General features: G+C 41.5%; 1 protein-coding gene across 4 annotated transcripts in view; it reads left to right on the forward strand.

Annotated features, from left to right (window-relative positions):
• scube3 (signal peptide, CUB domain, EGF-like 3) overlaps positions 1–15,518 on the forward strand; it is a 62,014-nt gene that overhangs the window by 13,176 nt on the left and 33,320 nt on the right. For all 4 annotated transcript variants that reach the window (XM_085915253.1, XM_085915260.1, XM_085915269.1 and 1 more), the window contains exons 2-4: positions 1,051–1,173; positions 3,248–3,373; positions 11,495–11,629. In XM_085915253.1, coding sequence (XP_085771379.1) covers positions 1,051–1,173; positions 3,248–3,373; positions 11,495–11,629 — 384 coding nt within the window. The remainder of the gene's footprint in view (positions 1–1,050; positions 1,174–3,247; positions 3,374–11,494; positions 11,630–15,518) is intronic.

Below are 15,518 nucleotides of genomic sequence, written 5' to 3' on the forward strand. Positions count from 1 at the left end.
TCCCAGTGGGATCAGCCGACTCCTGCAGAGGACTTGTGATAAGAGTGGATATTGGAAGCTATGTAAACCTTATTAAACTGCCCTTCCCCTCTGTGCCGAGGGGTAATCCTCAACACCTGGACTAGTTAGCCAGGATTTGGCTGGATTAGGGTTTCCGTAAAGGCTGAGCAGACCGTGCGTTTGTTTGAATCCATTTCCTTGCTTATCTTATCACATTCTCATCTGAATTATTCAGATGGGAGTAATTAGCACTTAAAACGGAATACTTCAATTGAAGTCACTGAAAAATGTCAAAAGTTTGTTTTATATTTAAAATGGGTCAGACGGTGTTTACGTGTAAATCTACACGAATTAAAGAAAATAACATAAGACCACAGTTACTGGTTTAGGTGGCTAATTGATTTATCAGATCGTTAAAGGCCAACTTCTGTTTGTTTTTTTAGTGAGTATATTATTTTTTGATTGTGGGTTTTGGAGCTTTGTGGTCTTTGGTCCAGTCTTCAAAAATCTAAACAAAACACCTAAAGTGAATGGGCATTACCATGCCTGCTGAATGCTCACACACGTACTTGCTAATTGATATCCTATTGAACTGTGAATGGTATGTAAACTCATGAATTTTTAGTACCACATCCCATTGACAGCATTTGCACTAGCATTAGCATTTCACATTAGCAGCAGTTGACATCAAATGGCCCCAATGAATGACGTTTGTTGTTTCTGTTTATGCTGAATTAAAAAAATGTTTTGTTATAGTCCCAGAAAAAGTCAGTTCCGTGCTACAATTTTCAATGAGTTTGAATGTGATTGGCAGAAAAGTGTTCAAAGAAAAATATTACAAATAACAAAAGTTTTCTCTCCTCTTTCTGTGCTTTACAACCTTTTGAAAGAGAAGCGCCTCCGTTCCATCAAAATATATGCAGATTGAGCCCGTCTTCATTTTAGCTCTCCGCTTTACTTTGCGTTTTACAAGTCAAAGTCAATTGAGGTTTACATGGATTTTCTTTTCTGTGGTTGAATCGACTTCACAACCTCTTTCTTTCTTCCTAGATGTGGACGAGTGTGCAGAAGCACTCGACAACTGCAGCATCGACGCCATCTGCCAGAACACACTGAAATCCTACAAGTGCATCTGCAAGTCGGGCTATAAAGGAGACGGCAAACATTGTGAAGGTAAAAGATTCTGAATGAATTTTCACACATACACACGGTTAGGAGGCGCAACATTCTGTTGGGTCCTTTTGGGACCATGGAGAAAAGTTACTCTAAAAGATGTCCACCTAATGTTTATTTTGCTTTATCACTTTGAATTGATAAGAGCTTCTGCTGCACTCAGCATTAGCCGGGAGACCGAAGAGAAGCGAGCAAAAGAGAAGTGGCCAGAGGATGAGAAAAGCCGGTTGCCAAGTATTACTTTATGACAAGACGAAATGAAGCAGTAAATTTCCTATACACATGTTGGAGAGAATTAAGACTGCGGCCGAGGCACAGCCAAGCAGTCGGGGTTATTTCCATCAGGGGTTTTGAGAGACTTTGCTCCCTCCCAAACTCAAACACTTTGGATCAGTATATTTCACAAATCTTATTTGTGTTATCACAAAGCCGTAATCACAATGTTTTCTTTTTTATTACTGGTTGGGTGACGTCCATGGCTTTTTGCCTGTTGGCCCTTCAAGATTGATTTGTGAAGCTTTGCTTGTGCAATGTTCAGAGTGCATCAATCAGGGGATTAGGGTTAGCGGACAGTTTGAAAATATTGTTTTTGCTAAGCAAGTACAATGATAAAGTAGTTGGGTTCAGTTTCTTTTTCCAAGTTATATTATTATATACATAATACATATGAGTTACTTGAGTTACCGGTGTCGAGAACATACCCATTACTTATACGATTTCTTGTCCTATTGAATTGTAGTTAAGGTGCTAGTCACATGACTATGCAATGAAAGAAAACAAGGTTGTCTCTTTTTTTTTTTCCTCCCGTGGCAGGAAATGTTGTTTCGTGCCATGCTTGATCAATACACAAACTTTGAAGCCTTGGCTTAACCATCAAATGCAAGTGGTTCGATGACTTTTGCGGGTGCGTGGTCAAAGTGTACTCATGCAATCTGAGCATTGAGTGACAACCGCAGACACTCCAATAGCGGCAGATTTATGCATAAGGTGAATACACGCTTGAAGGGCACGGGGGTGAAAGTGATGAAGTGTCCTTCACGGTTATTTAGGACATTAGTCATCTCATTAGCAAATGCGCCACTGAAAATTATAATCAAAATGATCACTATTGATTTCATAATGTTCACTACTTGTACGTTGTGCATCAAGGGTAAAATCCATTTGATGTATTTTTTTTTTTCAATATGCGTATGCGTCATCTGAGGGGGTTCTAAGTTTGTTTGCAAAATATATACATGATGGCGGAGCTAGGATTTTTTTTTCCTTGGCCAAGAATATCACAAGGGGTCAGCAAAGAAATAAAAAAAATACAAACACATTTGGAGGGGAGTGTACTTACTCTATATAACTGTGAGCCACATCTTACTGTTGTAATTTAGTCAGCCAAATGTTTTTGCGTGTTCCTGGGTAAAAGACAAATGGGCAAGTGAAGGGTGTATTTGTGCAGAGCTTGGCAAATGGCGCTGATGTGTGGGAAGAAGAGACGTGGGGAGCAAAGTGTGTTCCTTTGTCTTGGTCCCGTCCCTCCGCTGTCAAGTCTAATTAAGCCTTGAGAGCGGCAGCCTCAAAGTGAAGCTGAACGAGCAGGATCATAGGGCCTAAATGGGCCAGCAAGTGCTGAGTGGATGCGCACAGTGTTCGCAATCCATCTCGTCCTGGGCTTTTCAGTGGGGCCCAGCGCCCATCATCATAACCATTACGGACAGCCTCACTCTCGCTGTCAAACCAATCTGTGATCTTTCTGTAAACGTCAGCCTGCACTCCGTTTTTATGTGAGAACGTTTTTTTGCTTTTTGCACTCGTGAACTTACCTTCTGCTGTTAATGGTTTTTTCGTATGCACCCTTTTTTTCCTTTGTATCATCATGCATAATAATGTACTCTATGAATTGTAAATAAATAATCAAACCACTTTGAAATGATTCTTTGGTAGTGTTGCGGTAATTGTATATATTTAGCAGCCACTCCTGCTCCACAATGGTCCACTTATTAACTGGAACATGACAAGTTTGCACCATTAAGTACTTGCTTTAATGCTATTTCATTTGTTGTTGTGTTTTTTGTTGTTGTTGCAGATGTCGACGAGTGTGCGACCGAATACAATGGTGGCTGTGTCCATGAGTGCATCAACATTCCGGGAAATTACAGGTGCACATGCTATGATGGCTTCCGCTTGGCACATGATGGGCACAATTGTCTAGGTGAGTGTGTGAGTGAGTGTGTGCGTGTCAGCGTATGAGTGAGTGTTTGTGATTTTGAATTCTTTCCTCCCAGTTTTTTCTGCAAGTGAATTGTCTTTTGAAGTTATGCAAGAAAACCTTGTCATATAGGGATTAGCGGTATGAGTAGGTTACATACAGCATGTACAAGTCACAAGGAAGTCTCAAATCAAAATCTTCAAGTCTAAAGTTACTGTGGGAAAAATCAATCAGTACATCAAAGCTGATTTGTTTTAATGGATGCCACTGATTTTGATGCCATGTTTAGTCTTCGTTTTAATCAATGCTGATGCTATCTACGGTGCTTCAAATCAAGTATTGAGAAGCATGTAAATCAGCCACTTTGTGCTCACTGTTAATATGTAGAGACATTTAAGCGGGTGTCTGACTGAGCAGCAAAGGTTAGCAAGGATTTGCGCATGGCCTGAAAGTTGATTTTTTTTTATTTATTTTTTTATGATCAGGGTCTGTTAAAGGTCACAAACAGATGCAAGGATGTTCGCTAGACATTCGCCATCAGTTTTAATTGTCCTCAACTTTGTCGCAAATCAAAAAATTCTTTGCGACAATAAAACTGTTAGCAACCGTTTGCGACTGTTTGCAACCTTTTAGGAACCCTGATGAAATACCAACATTTGCTTCGTGCACTAACGCTCGTGGCTCAGTGAGATACGGTCTTTACCCACATTAATGCATACATTCACTGCTTTTCATGTCACATCACAAATGCTAATAAATGCCCCAGGGCTCTTATTTCAATGCGTGCATGACATATTGAAAAATTTCTCATTTCACAATCCATGCAATTTTCTAGTCTAGTTTTAGGGAAAAAAAAATCTGCTATTTTTAATTAGCTTGACAAAAAGAGAGTGAATTTTTGAAGAGCCTGACCCTGAGTTCAGAGCTCTGAGTGTGCCACTGGGTCAAGTACTCTCCCATGGTTTGATATTTCACCAGCACGCTGTGCACATTAGCCACACTGAAAATAGTATTTTAAAAGTCTATTAAATAATGCGTCTCCTTTTGCTAAACATAGACATCACCCCTGCTTTCGAGCTATCCACCTGACCTATATCCTTTTATCCAATGCAAGTGCACTCAAAAGCTCCTTCGTCATGCTTTTAGTTTTCTCGTCACCTTGGTGTGGAAATGTAACCAGCTCGACGATAGAGCTCACACTCAGGTAAAACCATTACCCGTTATTCATGGAGAGTCTGCTTTTATACGCAGACACACAAAGTAGCACAATCACATAAACCTCATCAATCATTTAGTTAAAGTGCATTGATGCCAGCATTAATGTACATTTGAATGAAAAACACCTGCACCTCCTTGGTTTGATCATAAATAAGAATGATGGCAAATTAGTCGTGTAGAACGACATCCTGCAAATATCGAAATTTTGTCGTTCCGATTTGTGGATTACACCGTGAAGTAAAAGACATCGTGTATGAAGCTCACTGGTGGCAGAGCCAGAAAGAAGTTCAATGGGTTCTTCCTCGGCTCGTTGAATGCTCCGCACCACTACAAAGAAGTCTGTTGCCCTCCTCTTCAACGGAGGTTACCAATTGTGACTGAGAGAGGCTGCCATGGCTTTCTTTTCCTCAGTCAGGCTTTCCCTCGCTTGTTTCCCTCTCGGCGTATCTCACTTAGATCTGCAGTGCAGGGCTATTTTCCAAGCCATTTAGAAAGTACATCCAGTTGCGAGTGGATCATTTCATGTGCTCAGCTTCTGACGTACGTGCAGGTGTGTAATTGCCCAAAAATGGTTGTATGAAGGTTATATCAAACTGTTTTATTTACCAGTCTTTTTTTTATATAGTTTGTGCCCGTAAATCAGGCGCCATCAAATCAACACAACTTTTGAAGTTTTACTTAACTTGCGGAGTTTAACTTTTCTACAATGGGCCAGCGGGTGAGAACAGGCTTCAGTTTTAAGTGACACTCTCAAGGAGTTCTTAATTTAACAGTATGTTGATATTATTGTGGTTGTGGATTTTTCATGTCAATAATTTGTAACCCAAGTGCTAACAGTTCTAAACCACTGACTGATTACCTACAACCGCAATAGTAAACATTGTGTTAAATGTTATATGTCAACATTGTGAATAACAATTGTCCATTATTTTCTTTATAAAGATAAGATTTCATACACCTCCGGTATTGGATGTAGGATCAACTGGACGCCCATTAAAAATATCTTCATTAGCTGGGAGCTGTTCACCCACCAATTGTAGCACAACCATAATGTTGTTGTGGCTTGTCGGTATATACGTCTGTAGCTTCCAAGTCCTTCTATTATCTCGAGACATGAAAGGATTCCGAGAATTACTCCTTCTACGGAATTCCAAGGCAGCAACCCTCAACACAAACCTACAAAGAGAGGGAGAGGTATATTCACCTCAAGGCCCCAACTTGGTCTTTCAGGTTTAAGCTTCTTTTTGGCTCCAAAGTAAAGGTTAGTCCCTCTTGGCCCTGGAGTGGCGCACCTAAGCAGCTGGTTACCAGACAGGGTCAGATCGACCCTCCGAGCCCTTAAAGACCAGATGTGCCCAAGGCTGCGGAGCAGTAGACGTTCTCTTGAGCCTTAAAAGTTCATGTTGAGTTCAGAATCCTAAATTGTTAAGGTGATTCTTTGTTTGTTTTTTGGAGGTTATATGGAAGTGGTAATCATGCGCATAACTTGCAGCATTCATCCTCTAAGGCTTCTTTGTGATACTGTCAACCCAGGGACGTCTCCTTCGTTACATTTTTTTTTTGTGTGTGCGCGTTGCGGCACGTGCCGCATGACTTCTTGTAATTGCATGTGTTGGCAGCATAATGGCACTGGGCGGTGGCAGAAGGCGGCGGAGCGTGAAGCAGAACGCAGCCTTGTGTGCCTCAACAGAGACATTGTGGTTTCTGAGGTCTCTGCTGTCTGCCCTAAGCCTCACAAAGATGTCAAGAAGCCAGCAAGGTGGAAGCAATGCAATATCACACTGCTTCTGTCGACATGGAGTGGAGATGTCACTCAGTGTATACGTATAATTAGCCCACAGTAAGATTTCTGTACCCTCTCCAGCTTCCCTCAGAAATAAGAAGCAACGTGGCATTCTAGAGCCTGATTACATCTTTTATAACCATCATGCCCATTTGCTGGTGGAGGTGAGGGACGGATGGTAGTTAATCACCACATGGCCAAGCTGTAAAGGATTTTTAGAGTCTTAGGAAAAACAGAGGAATCAATGTCAATTTAATCCAAAACACACATCCCCTTTACAATGAAAACCAGATGCAGGAAGTCTATTAGTTCCCCACTGTAGCACCGCCGTCCCCACTTAGTATGACCTATGCATCTTGGACGAGGTCCTTTTGGAAACCCAAGTACTTGTCATTATCACTGCGGTTTTCTAAAGTAACTTGTCGGCTGAACATTTGCGATAATACTATTTCTAGTTTGAAAACAGGAACATGTTTGACAAGCCTGCCGTAAAAGATAAATCACGATCACCACATTGTTTACTTGCTTCTCTGCTTTGTCAGACGACACATTGCTCCTTCTTTTCAAAGAACTCACCACCCGTGGACCGTGTTCCTTTTGATTCTTGTTGACTTACACTGATTTGGTTTGTATTGATTCAGTAGAGCTCAATTCCCTTTGCAATCTATAGGGAAATGAATGGCCTTTTACTTTAACCTCCTCAAAGTCATAACATGATCCATAACACAAAAGCAATGTCATTACAGCTTTGGTGCATCAACAGCTTTGGAGTATCGGCTTTGAGAAGGTTGCATGAATTAACCCTTCTAAGTGATTAGATTTTTGCCACTTATTGTAAAAGTCATAATTGTATTGTGTTGCAATTTTGAAAAGAATGAAGTGATTCCTTTCTGTCACCCGATTAGCGGTAACTTCAATCCCAAACCTTGGAATCGGCAGAGATTATTAGCCAAGGTTTCAGATCAAAGGGGAAGTTTCAGATGGATGCATTGATCGCGTTATCCGATGAGTCATCAAAGAGTATTCCAGTTGCTCTTTTAAATGCAATTCCTTTAATTATGTTGTGAATCAATCACGCGCTGTTGCTGACTGTTTGTGCAATGGGTTTGACCTTGGCTTTGGTCTGTTCTGTCTAGATCAAATATGAGATGTCATTTAATTTTGATGCCAGTTTTAAAAAATTTAAAAAAAAAAAATAAAAAATAAATAAATAAATAAAACTCAAATAATCCTTCACGTGTGGTATCAAATACAGCTGCATTTTCTGTTCAGTCAAAAATCAATGAATGATAGTCTGTACTTCTTTCACCAAAACGATGAGGTGCAACGCTTCAATACTATTGATATTGACCTCAACTTTGAAACGAAATTTCTGAAAAATTAAGTGGTTTGTTCTGAGGTTGGAGGGTCGAATCCAGGGTGGATTCCGGTTGGGGCAAGAGTCTCCACAGCTCGTAGGAAAGGAGGCGTAGCAATGTGTTAAGTAAGGTACAGATTTGAAATTGGTGCGTTAGCCGACTCCGGAGCATTATGTCAACAAACAACTTTCTCTATTCTTGGTGTTGTTCATTCCTATCCACCGTGAAATGAACAATTCCAGCTGAGCCTATTGGCAGAGAAGCTTGAGAGGAAACTCAAGCCTGAGACAGGGTTTAGCCATGTAAACGTCAAACAGCCTGGTAACCATCAGACGTCAGTATGAGGGCCTCTTGTCTCCTTGGCATAAGGTTGTCCACCAAGAAACCTATTCTAGGCTTGTGTTTCTTAAATACTTCCAGATTGTATGGGAGTCACAGCGAAATGCTATTTTGAACAATTATAGCTCATTCCATGTAGTCTGTCTGCGAGATTTCTGACCACACCTGTAAAGAAAGACCTAGGCATGGGTTTTTCATTTTCAAATTAAAACAAAATAAAAACCAACTATAATGAAAAATCTAAAACTATTGTAACCCCACTGATCACAATAAATAAACAGAAGTGTTATCAACTTCCTTATGTTATTTAAATGAATGTATTTAATTATTATTTGCACTTTAAGATCCTTTTTTTTTAAACGTTTGCATTTGCAATCTGTAAGAAAATAAATAAGTAAAGAATCTGCTCCAGCACATCATTTCGTCTCAGCTGACACTCGAAAGACAAGATGTATGTTTGCACTCGGCTGTCCTTTCCGACTGGGTTCAAACCTGTTGCTGTGTTTAGTCAAGTGGCCCGGGGAAATGTGCTGTCACTGAACTTGCGAGGAAAGCTATAGGAAAATCGGAAATCCAGTTGAAAGTCTTTTGAAAGTACCAAATGTTGTTTTAATAGGAGCTCACCATGTACTTGCCACCTTTTCCTCATTGATGTTCAACTAAAACAGTCTATTCACAAACCCAAGCAGCAACTGGAGCCCCCACCCCACCCCACCCCACCCCGGCTTTCCTGTTGCCCGTTACTGCACATGGGTCTGATTTGCTGCCTTATTAGAGGGTGTTTGCCTCCTGTAAATGAAATAGCCAAAGAGGCCAGTGTCCGTCCACTCACCTCCTTGTCTCTGGTCTGTCTAGACCACAGAGACAGTCCTGTCTGCGCCGCACACAAGCCAAGCAGCGGGTCGACAGCCCCGATGACAGACGGCAGTTGTTTCTTCACTCCTACTGTACAATTAGTCAGTCGTAACTGTCAGCGACATCGGTCAATCTCCGCAAAATAAAAGCCAGCGACAGAGTCAGGATTTTCAGGAAGGCAACCACCATGTTTACATGGCTCTAAATCTCCGCGCAAGGCCAAATGTTATATATACAGTCAAGGCTATCTGAGAAAGCGGCGGACATGGCCTCCGCAAACACAACCAATCTCTTAATCTGGCTCTGTTTGAACCATCCTTTTCCCTTTCGTCCCGTGGACGTGTCTCAATTCTCAGAATTAAGCCAGCCCTTTAAACTTGATTAAGACATTTTTGTCTGTCCTCAAGAGAATTTGAAAAAAAAAATGCTTAAAGACCAACTAACGTGTGCACTTCTCCGAGCCGTGCCAGAAACCCTTTCCGCTTGGAAATATTTGCTTTGGACGCCAGCCTTGCCCAGCACACAACATAGGCAATTATGGGAGCTATTTTAAACGGCAGAAATCTACTGACATGCGACGCCTCATTTGGAGGGATGAAGGAATCAGGAAATGAAACCTTCATTGATGCACTGAGAGTATGGAAAGAGAATTCCCGCAGGCCTTCTGAAGCTGTTTGCATATCTCACAGTAAGGGACTTTTTTGGGTTTGTGCACGCATTAAAACAACTTTTGCTGTCAAGTGGATTCTCGTTTTTTTTCTTGCCATTTTCATAAAGTCAACAACAAGGTATGTACATTACTTGACATAATTCAAGGAAAACCTAGCTCGTTGGCAATGGTTTGTTGCTCAAATGGATGATGAATCGGACAGCAGACTTAAGTGCAACCTGCCCACTGACTTACTTGAGAGCTTGCCGTCTCTCTCGTAAGGTGCCGCGCCGCACTTGCGACTGTCTGTGCATTTCTGTGGGGAAGAAAAGAGAAGGCCGAGTCCATTTTAATTTGTAACTCTGCCGGGCTGAGAATTCCCCAGAAAGGAAACTTAACCCCGAGGCCTTCTCAGACTGGACAAATAGACAGTAATTTAGTTTCGCATGACGGTTTATTAAAAAAACAGCCTTGTATACACAGCAGATTATTGATGCAACGAGCGGTGGATAAGGATAAGGTTCCAGTGTGGTCGGTAGTGATAGAGCCCAGCTCTCCGGGGGGAGAGAGAGAAAATGGAGTGTTACCTCCAAAGCCACAGTGCACTCACGCACACTTCTTCGGACCAAGAAAAGCAAGCGAGAGAGAGTGAGAAAAAAAAGATTTGTGATATTGAGAGACATATTTGGGGGTGAGGAGCGAGGAGTGTGTGATTTATTATCAGTGGAAGTCTCAATTGTGTTCTTGTCCTGCGGGAGAGCGGGGCCTCAGGAGATACCTTTGAAAAGGCCTTGAGGTGCATTAACTCGGTTGCTTGTCACCGTCCTGCAACCGCGCCGGCCGTCAAGTCAGCCCCCACCCCGCCCACCCTCCCACCCGGTCACCCTCCCTCCTCCACTCCTGCTTCCTCCCTTCAAACTGCATGCATTCCTCCGCCGTGGAGCTGACAGACACTCGTCATCAGCAGGTACTCTAGCCCAGGTGGATCGGGTTTCTCACTTGCCAGGGGTTTGTGCCGCATGTGCTATTTTATGGGTTAGGCATGCTGCAGTAGGCAGGCTGCCATTTCGTATACCTATTAGTGAAGTCATGGCCCCTGTCGACAGATTAAGACAAGCCCTTTTGACATTCCTATCTGCTGTGCTTAACATTGTATATTAATAGACATAGAATTTCTCTCAAACAGAAATGAGATGAGTAAAGACCAGCTATATTTTCTGTTTTGAACTTGGTCACTTGCCACTTGAGTTTGTCTCAAGCATTCCATTGTTTAAGTCCGCCGACTGGCTGTCTTGAATTGTGTCCATTCCAATTGTCCAGATCACCTCCTGTAACATTTAGTTGAATATGTCACTCTATACAGTTTCAATAAATCAATTATTAAATTAGGGACTGGGATTTATTGTTAGTCACAGATGATATTGAATTTCAACTCTCATACATTGTGTGACATTATTGTTGTGGTTGTCCTGAGATTTTTTTTCTGCAGTAAAATGAATGCTTTGGCTCATCTGAGATTCAAACCTTAGTGCACAAGGCAAAGTCTATAAAAGTCATTTTTTGTTTGGTGTGGAAAATGTTATGACCTGCTACTTATGACATTCAATTTAACCTCAGAGGTACTTTGTGTTTACCGCATGCAGAGACATTGTGTTTGCTGAACATTATATTACGGCTTGTACTTAGACTAATATTAGGATTTAACTCAAAGCATAAGGTCTGTCTAAGGCTTCGCAAAGTGACTGGAGGCTCTTAAAAAATATTCATCTGTTCTGTGTTAGACCGCTCTCTGTTCAAAGACTTGCTTATTATGATTGTGCTACATGTAGTTTTCCAGACTTTGGCAGTTACGCAGCACTCGACGTCACTTTTGTTCGAACCTTATTATATTAATGCTTTCTTGTACGTGTCTCTCTATGTAGATGTAGACGAGTGTTCAGAGGGAAACGGTGGATGCCAGCAGATCTGCGTCAACATGATGGGAAGCTATGAATGTCGTTGCAGAGAAGGATTCCTCCTGAGTGACAACCAGCATACTTGCATCCAAAGGCCAAAAGGTAACATATGCGCAAAAAAGCACACATGGACTCCGGGAAGGAAAAGGATTTGCCACAAAAATTTTATTTGGAAGATTTGATTGATTATTTATTCTAGCATATACATTAGGCCACATCTTAAAGCCATTTTTACAATTTTATGACCACAATTATTTTCTGCTATACAATGTACTGATGGGTAAGCAACGTACATTTTCTTTCTGAAAGGGAAAACAAAAGAAGAGTGGTATAAATATTTTTTTTTCCCCCTCTGAGACTTCACATTGAACCCATTCAATGTTTGACAGCATTTGGTGCCATCGGCTGTTGGTAGTTGGGCCAAGATGCTATGAATAGGCAAAACAATTAAAGGTAGCACTTAAGAAGTGCATGTTTATATTTACTGAAATAGAAAGGGAGTCACTATTTGTGTAGGCCTTGCGAGGATGTTTACAATACTTTTGACAACATCTTGCGGCAAATTATGTTCACATTCTTTTTTAATTATTATTATTACTAACATCAACATACCACAACAAAGAACAAGGACAAAGACGTTCCCACAATTAAAAACAAGTCTACACAAAACAATCAACATTATATCTGCACGCATACACAAAACACAAAAGAATGTTAGCGCAACAACATCAAAATTGAGTCCACAAATGTCTTGGACAAAATTCAATGAAAGTCATTTTATTACCATTTCTAACTTTTACAAGTTAACCACAAAATAACAACATAAAAACAAAAGAATTCTGTGCAGTACTCGTCGATCATTTGTGATGGAAGATTTGATTAATGAGCAGCAGGAGGAAGGAAAGTTGTGAGTTGGTTTGCATGAAGAAAACACACAGCAAACCTTTTTTTTTTTTTTTAATTAGTATTATTAGCAATTTTGCTTTATGGTTCTGAAGTTTTTTAATTAATATTGGAAATTTTCCGTCATGGTTCTGAATTCTGGGGCTTGGCCCATCAATAAGCATCCATCGGTCATCTCAAGCACAAAACATGCAAGGCGTAATTATTCAGTAGATTCCAGCCCAGTTTGACCCAGCATTGAAGTGCCAGTCAATGGGCTCTGATGTTCCAAACTAGCCCGGATTGCGAACCGTGCATCTTGGAAGTCTGGGCTTTATGGGATCAGGCTGGCCCGGTGAACTGTCGCTGTTTACATTTCATAAAGGCAGTGTTATTTGAGTGGAGTAAAAATCTGGATTGTGTGTTTCAAAGCACCAATATGCCAGAAGGAGAGCGTGAGCATCGGGTCGGTTTGACAAACGGCTCGCTATTCCCGTTGAAGTTTCATTTTTATATTAACTTCATTGCTTCCAGATGAAATTCAGATCAGGCGATAGTGGGGATAATGTAAATGTAATAAAAGTCTCCCTTTCACTCAAGATAGCAGCTCTTTCTGTCATTGTTTCATTGTTTTGAAAGATGACTTGCCTGCTTATTATTCAACACCTTCTCATTTTCTAACTCATCCAAAGTGAACACTTAATAAGTGAAATACGAGTGGAGCTTATTAACTACCGGGAACAGTTCAAAGGGTGACTTTTAGATGTGAAAGCTCACTTGGAGACATGACGTGCAGGTAACGAGTACATTTATTAAAAAAGCCTTTGGAAATCATTATGTTATATGATGTGTGAACGCTCAAATTGAGCTCTGCTTCGGTTTATCCTCAAAAAGCACCTGGTTAGAGTTACACTATATTATGGCTTGGCCTTAAGTTATTACTTCCTCAGGACCGTGTGAGCTTTACCTTTTTGTTTACAGTAAGACTTTTTGGAAATGCTGGGCTTATAAAGAACTAATGAACCAAGTGGTTTTTTTTTGTTTTTTTTTTACTTGTGTAAGCTGAATATGAACTTTGGTCACCAGTAGCAAAGTATGGCGCTTGTTTGATCCATCTCCTATAACACAAATGGCAGCACCATCCATCATTCTTTCCGTTTAAAGAAGTAGGATCCTTGACGCTTGAACACTTGACAGCAACGAGCAACCCTCACAATTGAGATGTGACCTGTGTTGCTAATATTTTTTTTTTCCCAAGTATCATCACATCATTGTGAATCTGGAGGAAATTGAAAGGCATGATTGTGTCTCTGTCTGTGTATTGGACCCAAAGAATAGATTTACGCTGGACTTTTCTTTGCGAGAAGCTCAGGAACATAAATCCTTGAGAAAATGAAGTGATCTTTTCGCCTGGCCAAGTAGGTTTAAATGCAACTCCTTCCATTCTACGGGATTTCTCCCTAACCCCGAGGGTGCAGTTTTCTCATAGGTTTGATTGTTACCTTTAAAAAGACGCTACCGTTTAATTTCTTTCAGGAATAGATATAGTATTGTGAGTAAATTTTGGCGAGCTGTACACAGTGGTGTCTGGCACTCTGGTTGTAATCGGTTAGCAAACACTTGTTAGCATTGAACCTGTGCCAATTAGGCAGCAGGGGTCTTGCTAGCCTCTCAGTTAATGACTAAGTTGCTGCAGGTCTGTCTCTGATTAGATTTGTCCCCCTCGCACACAAACACACACTCACATACACACACACACGCACACACAATAGCACACCCCGCAACCCCCTTAACAGAAATAACTCCAGCCAAATGAAGGTTCCATCGTCTAGCTAGCCAAAATGTAACAGTTCATTTATTCTCTCTGACCATTTCTCCTCATGAAGAGATAAAATGTTGGAAAGGCCAGCCAAGGTGCTTGGTGGTTGATAGGAATGACATTTAGGTCAAGAAAGGGTCCAGTGCTTTGGATTTGATTTAATGTTTACTTTTAAAAGGAGGATAACAGGAGCCCTACAACACACGGACATTGTGTGTGTGTGTGTGTGTGTGTGTGTGTGTGTGTGTGTGTGTGTGTGTGTGTGTGTGTGTGTGTGTGTGTGTGTGTGTGTGTGTGTGTGTGTGTGTGTGTGTGAAAAATAAAATTATTTTCAGTGGAACAGTGTGACATTTAGAGACGTGTGTGTAAAAAAAAAAAAAAAAAAAAAGTGGTTTTCAGTGCGAGCCTACCGACTACCGACTGGTTGCCCAGATAAATACGTCAGAATACTGCGATTATTACATGACGGAATGACAGCCACAGTGCTCAACAACAGCTCTTTGACTGAGCCTTTCACTGTAGAGACAGGGGTCAAACAGGGATGCATCATTGCACCCACCCTGTTCTCTATCTTCATTGCCACCATACTCCATCTCATTGACAAAGAACTACCACACGGAATCCCAATTTGGTACAGAACTGATGGCAGGCTCTTCAACCTTAACAGGTTCAAAGCCAAAACCAAGATCAGAACCACCACGGTCATGGAGCTCCAGTATGCAGATGATAATGCCATTGTAGCACACTCTGCAGAAGACCTCCAGGGCATCCTGAACTCCTTTGCTAAGGCATACAGAGCCCTGGGTCTGACCGTGCACACCAAGAAGACCCAGGTGCTACATCAACCCCCACCCAACCAGCCATCTACTTTGCCCATCATAAATGTGGACAACACTGCACTTGAATATGTCCACCACTTCCCCTACCTCGGCAGCCTTCTCTCCTCCAAGGCGGACATTGACTCTGAGGTCAACCATCGCCTGAGCTATGCCAGTCGAGCGTATCCCAGACTCCGGAAAAGAGTCTTTGAAGACAGAGACCTCCGGGTTGACACCAAGCTCCTGGTTTACAAAGCTGTGGTTCTCCCCACCTTACTTTATGGGGCAGAATCATGGACAACCTACAGCAGGCACCTAAGAGCTCTTGAGCAACACCACCAGAGAACCTTGAGGAAAATACTCAGGATTAAATGGGAGGACAGACGCACAAACATCAGCATTTTGGAGGAAGCCAGGATACCGAGCATCACCACTTTAATAATGCAGCACCAACTCCGATGGACAGGACATC

The sequence above is a fragment of the Syngnathus leptorhynchus genome, chromosome 1, assembly GCF_054491065.1.
Source record: "Syngnathus leptorhynchus isolate UIUO chromosome 1, UIUO_Slep, whole genome shotgun sequence".
Classification (NCBI taxonomy): Eukaryota; Metazoa; Chordata; class Actinopteri; order Syngnathiformes; family Syngnathidae; genus Syngnathus; species Syngnathus leptorhynchus.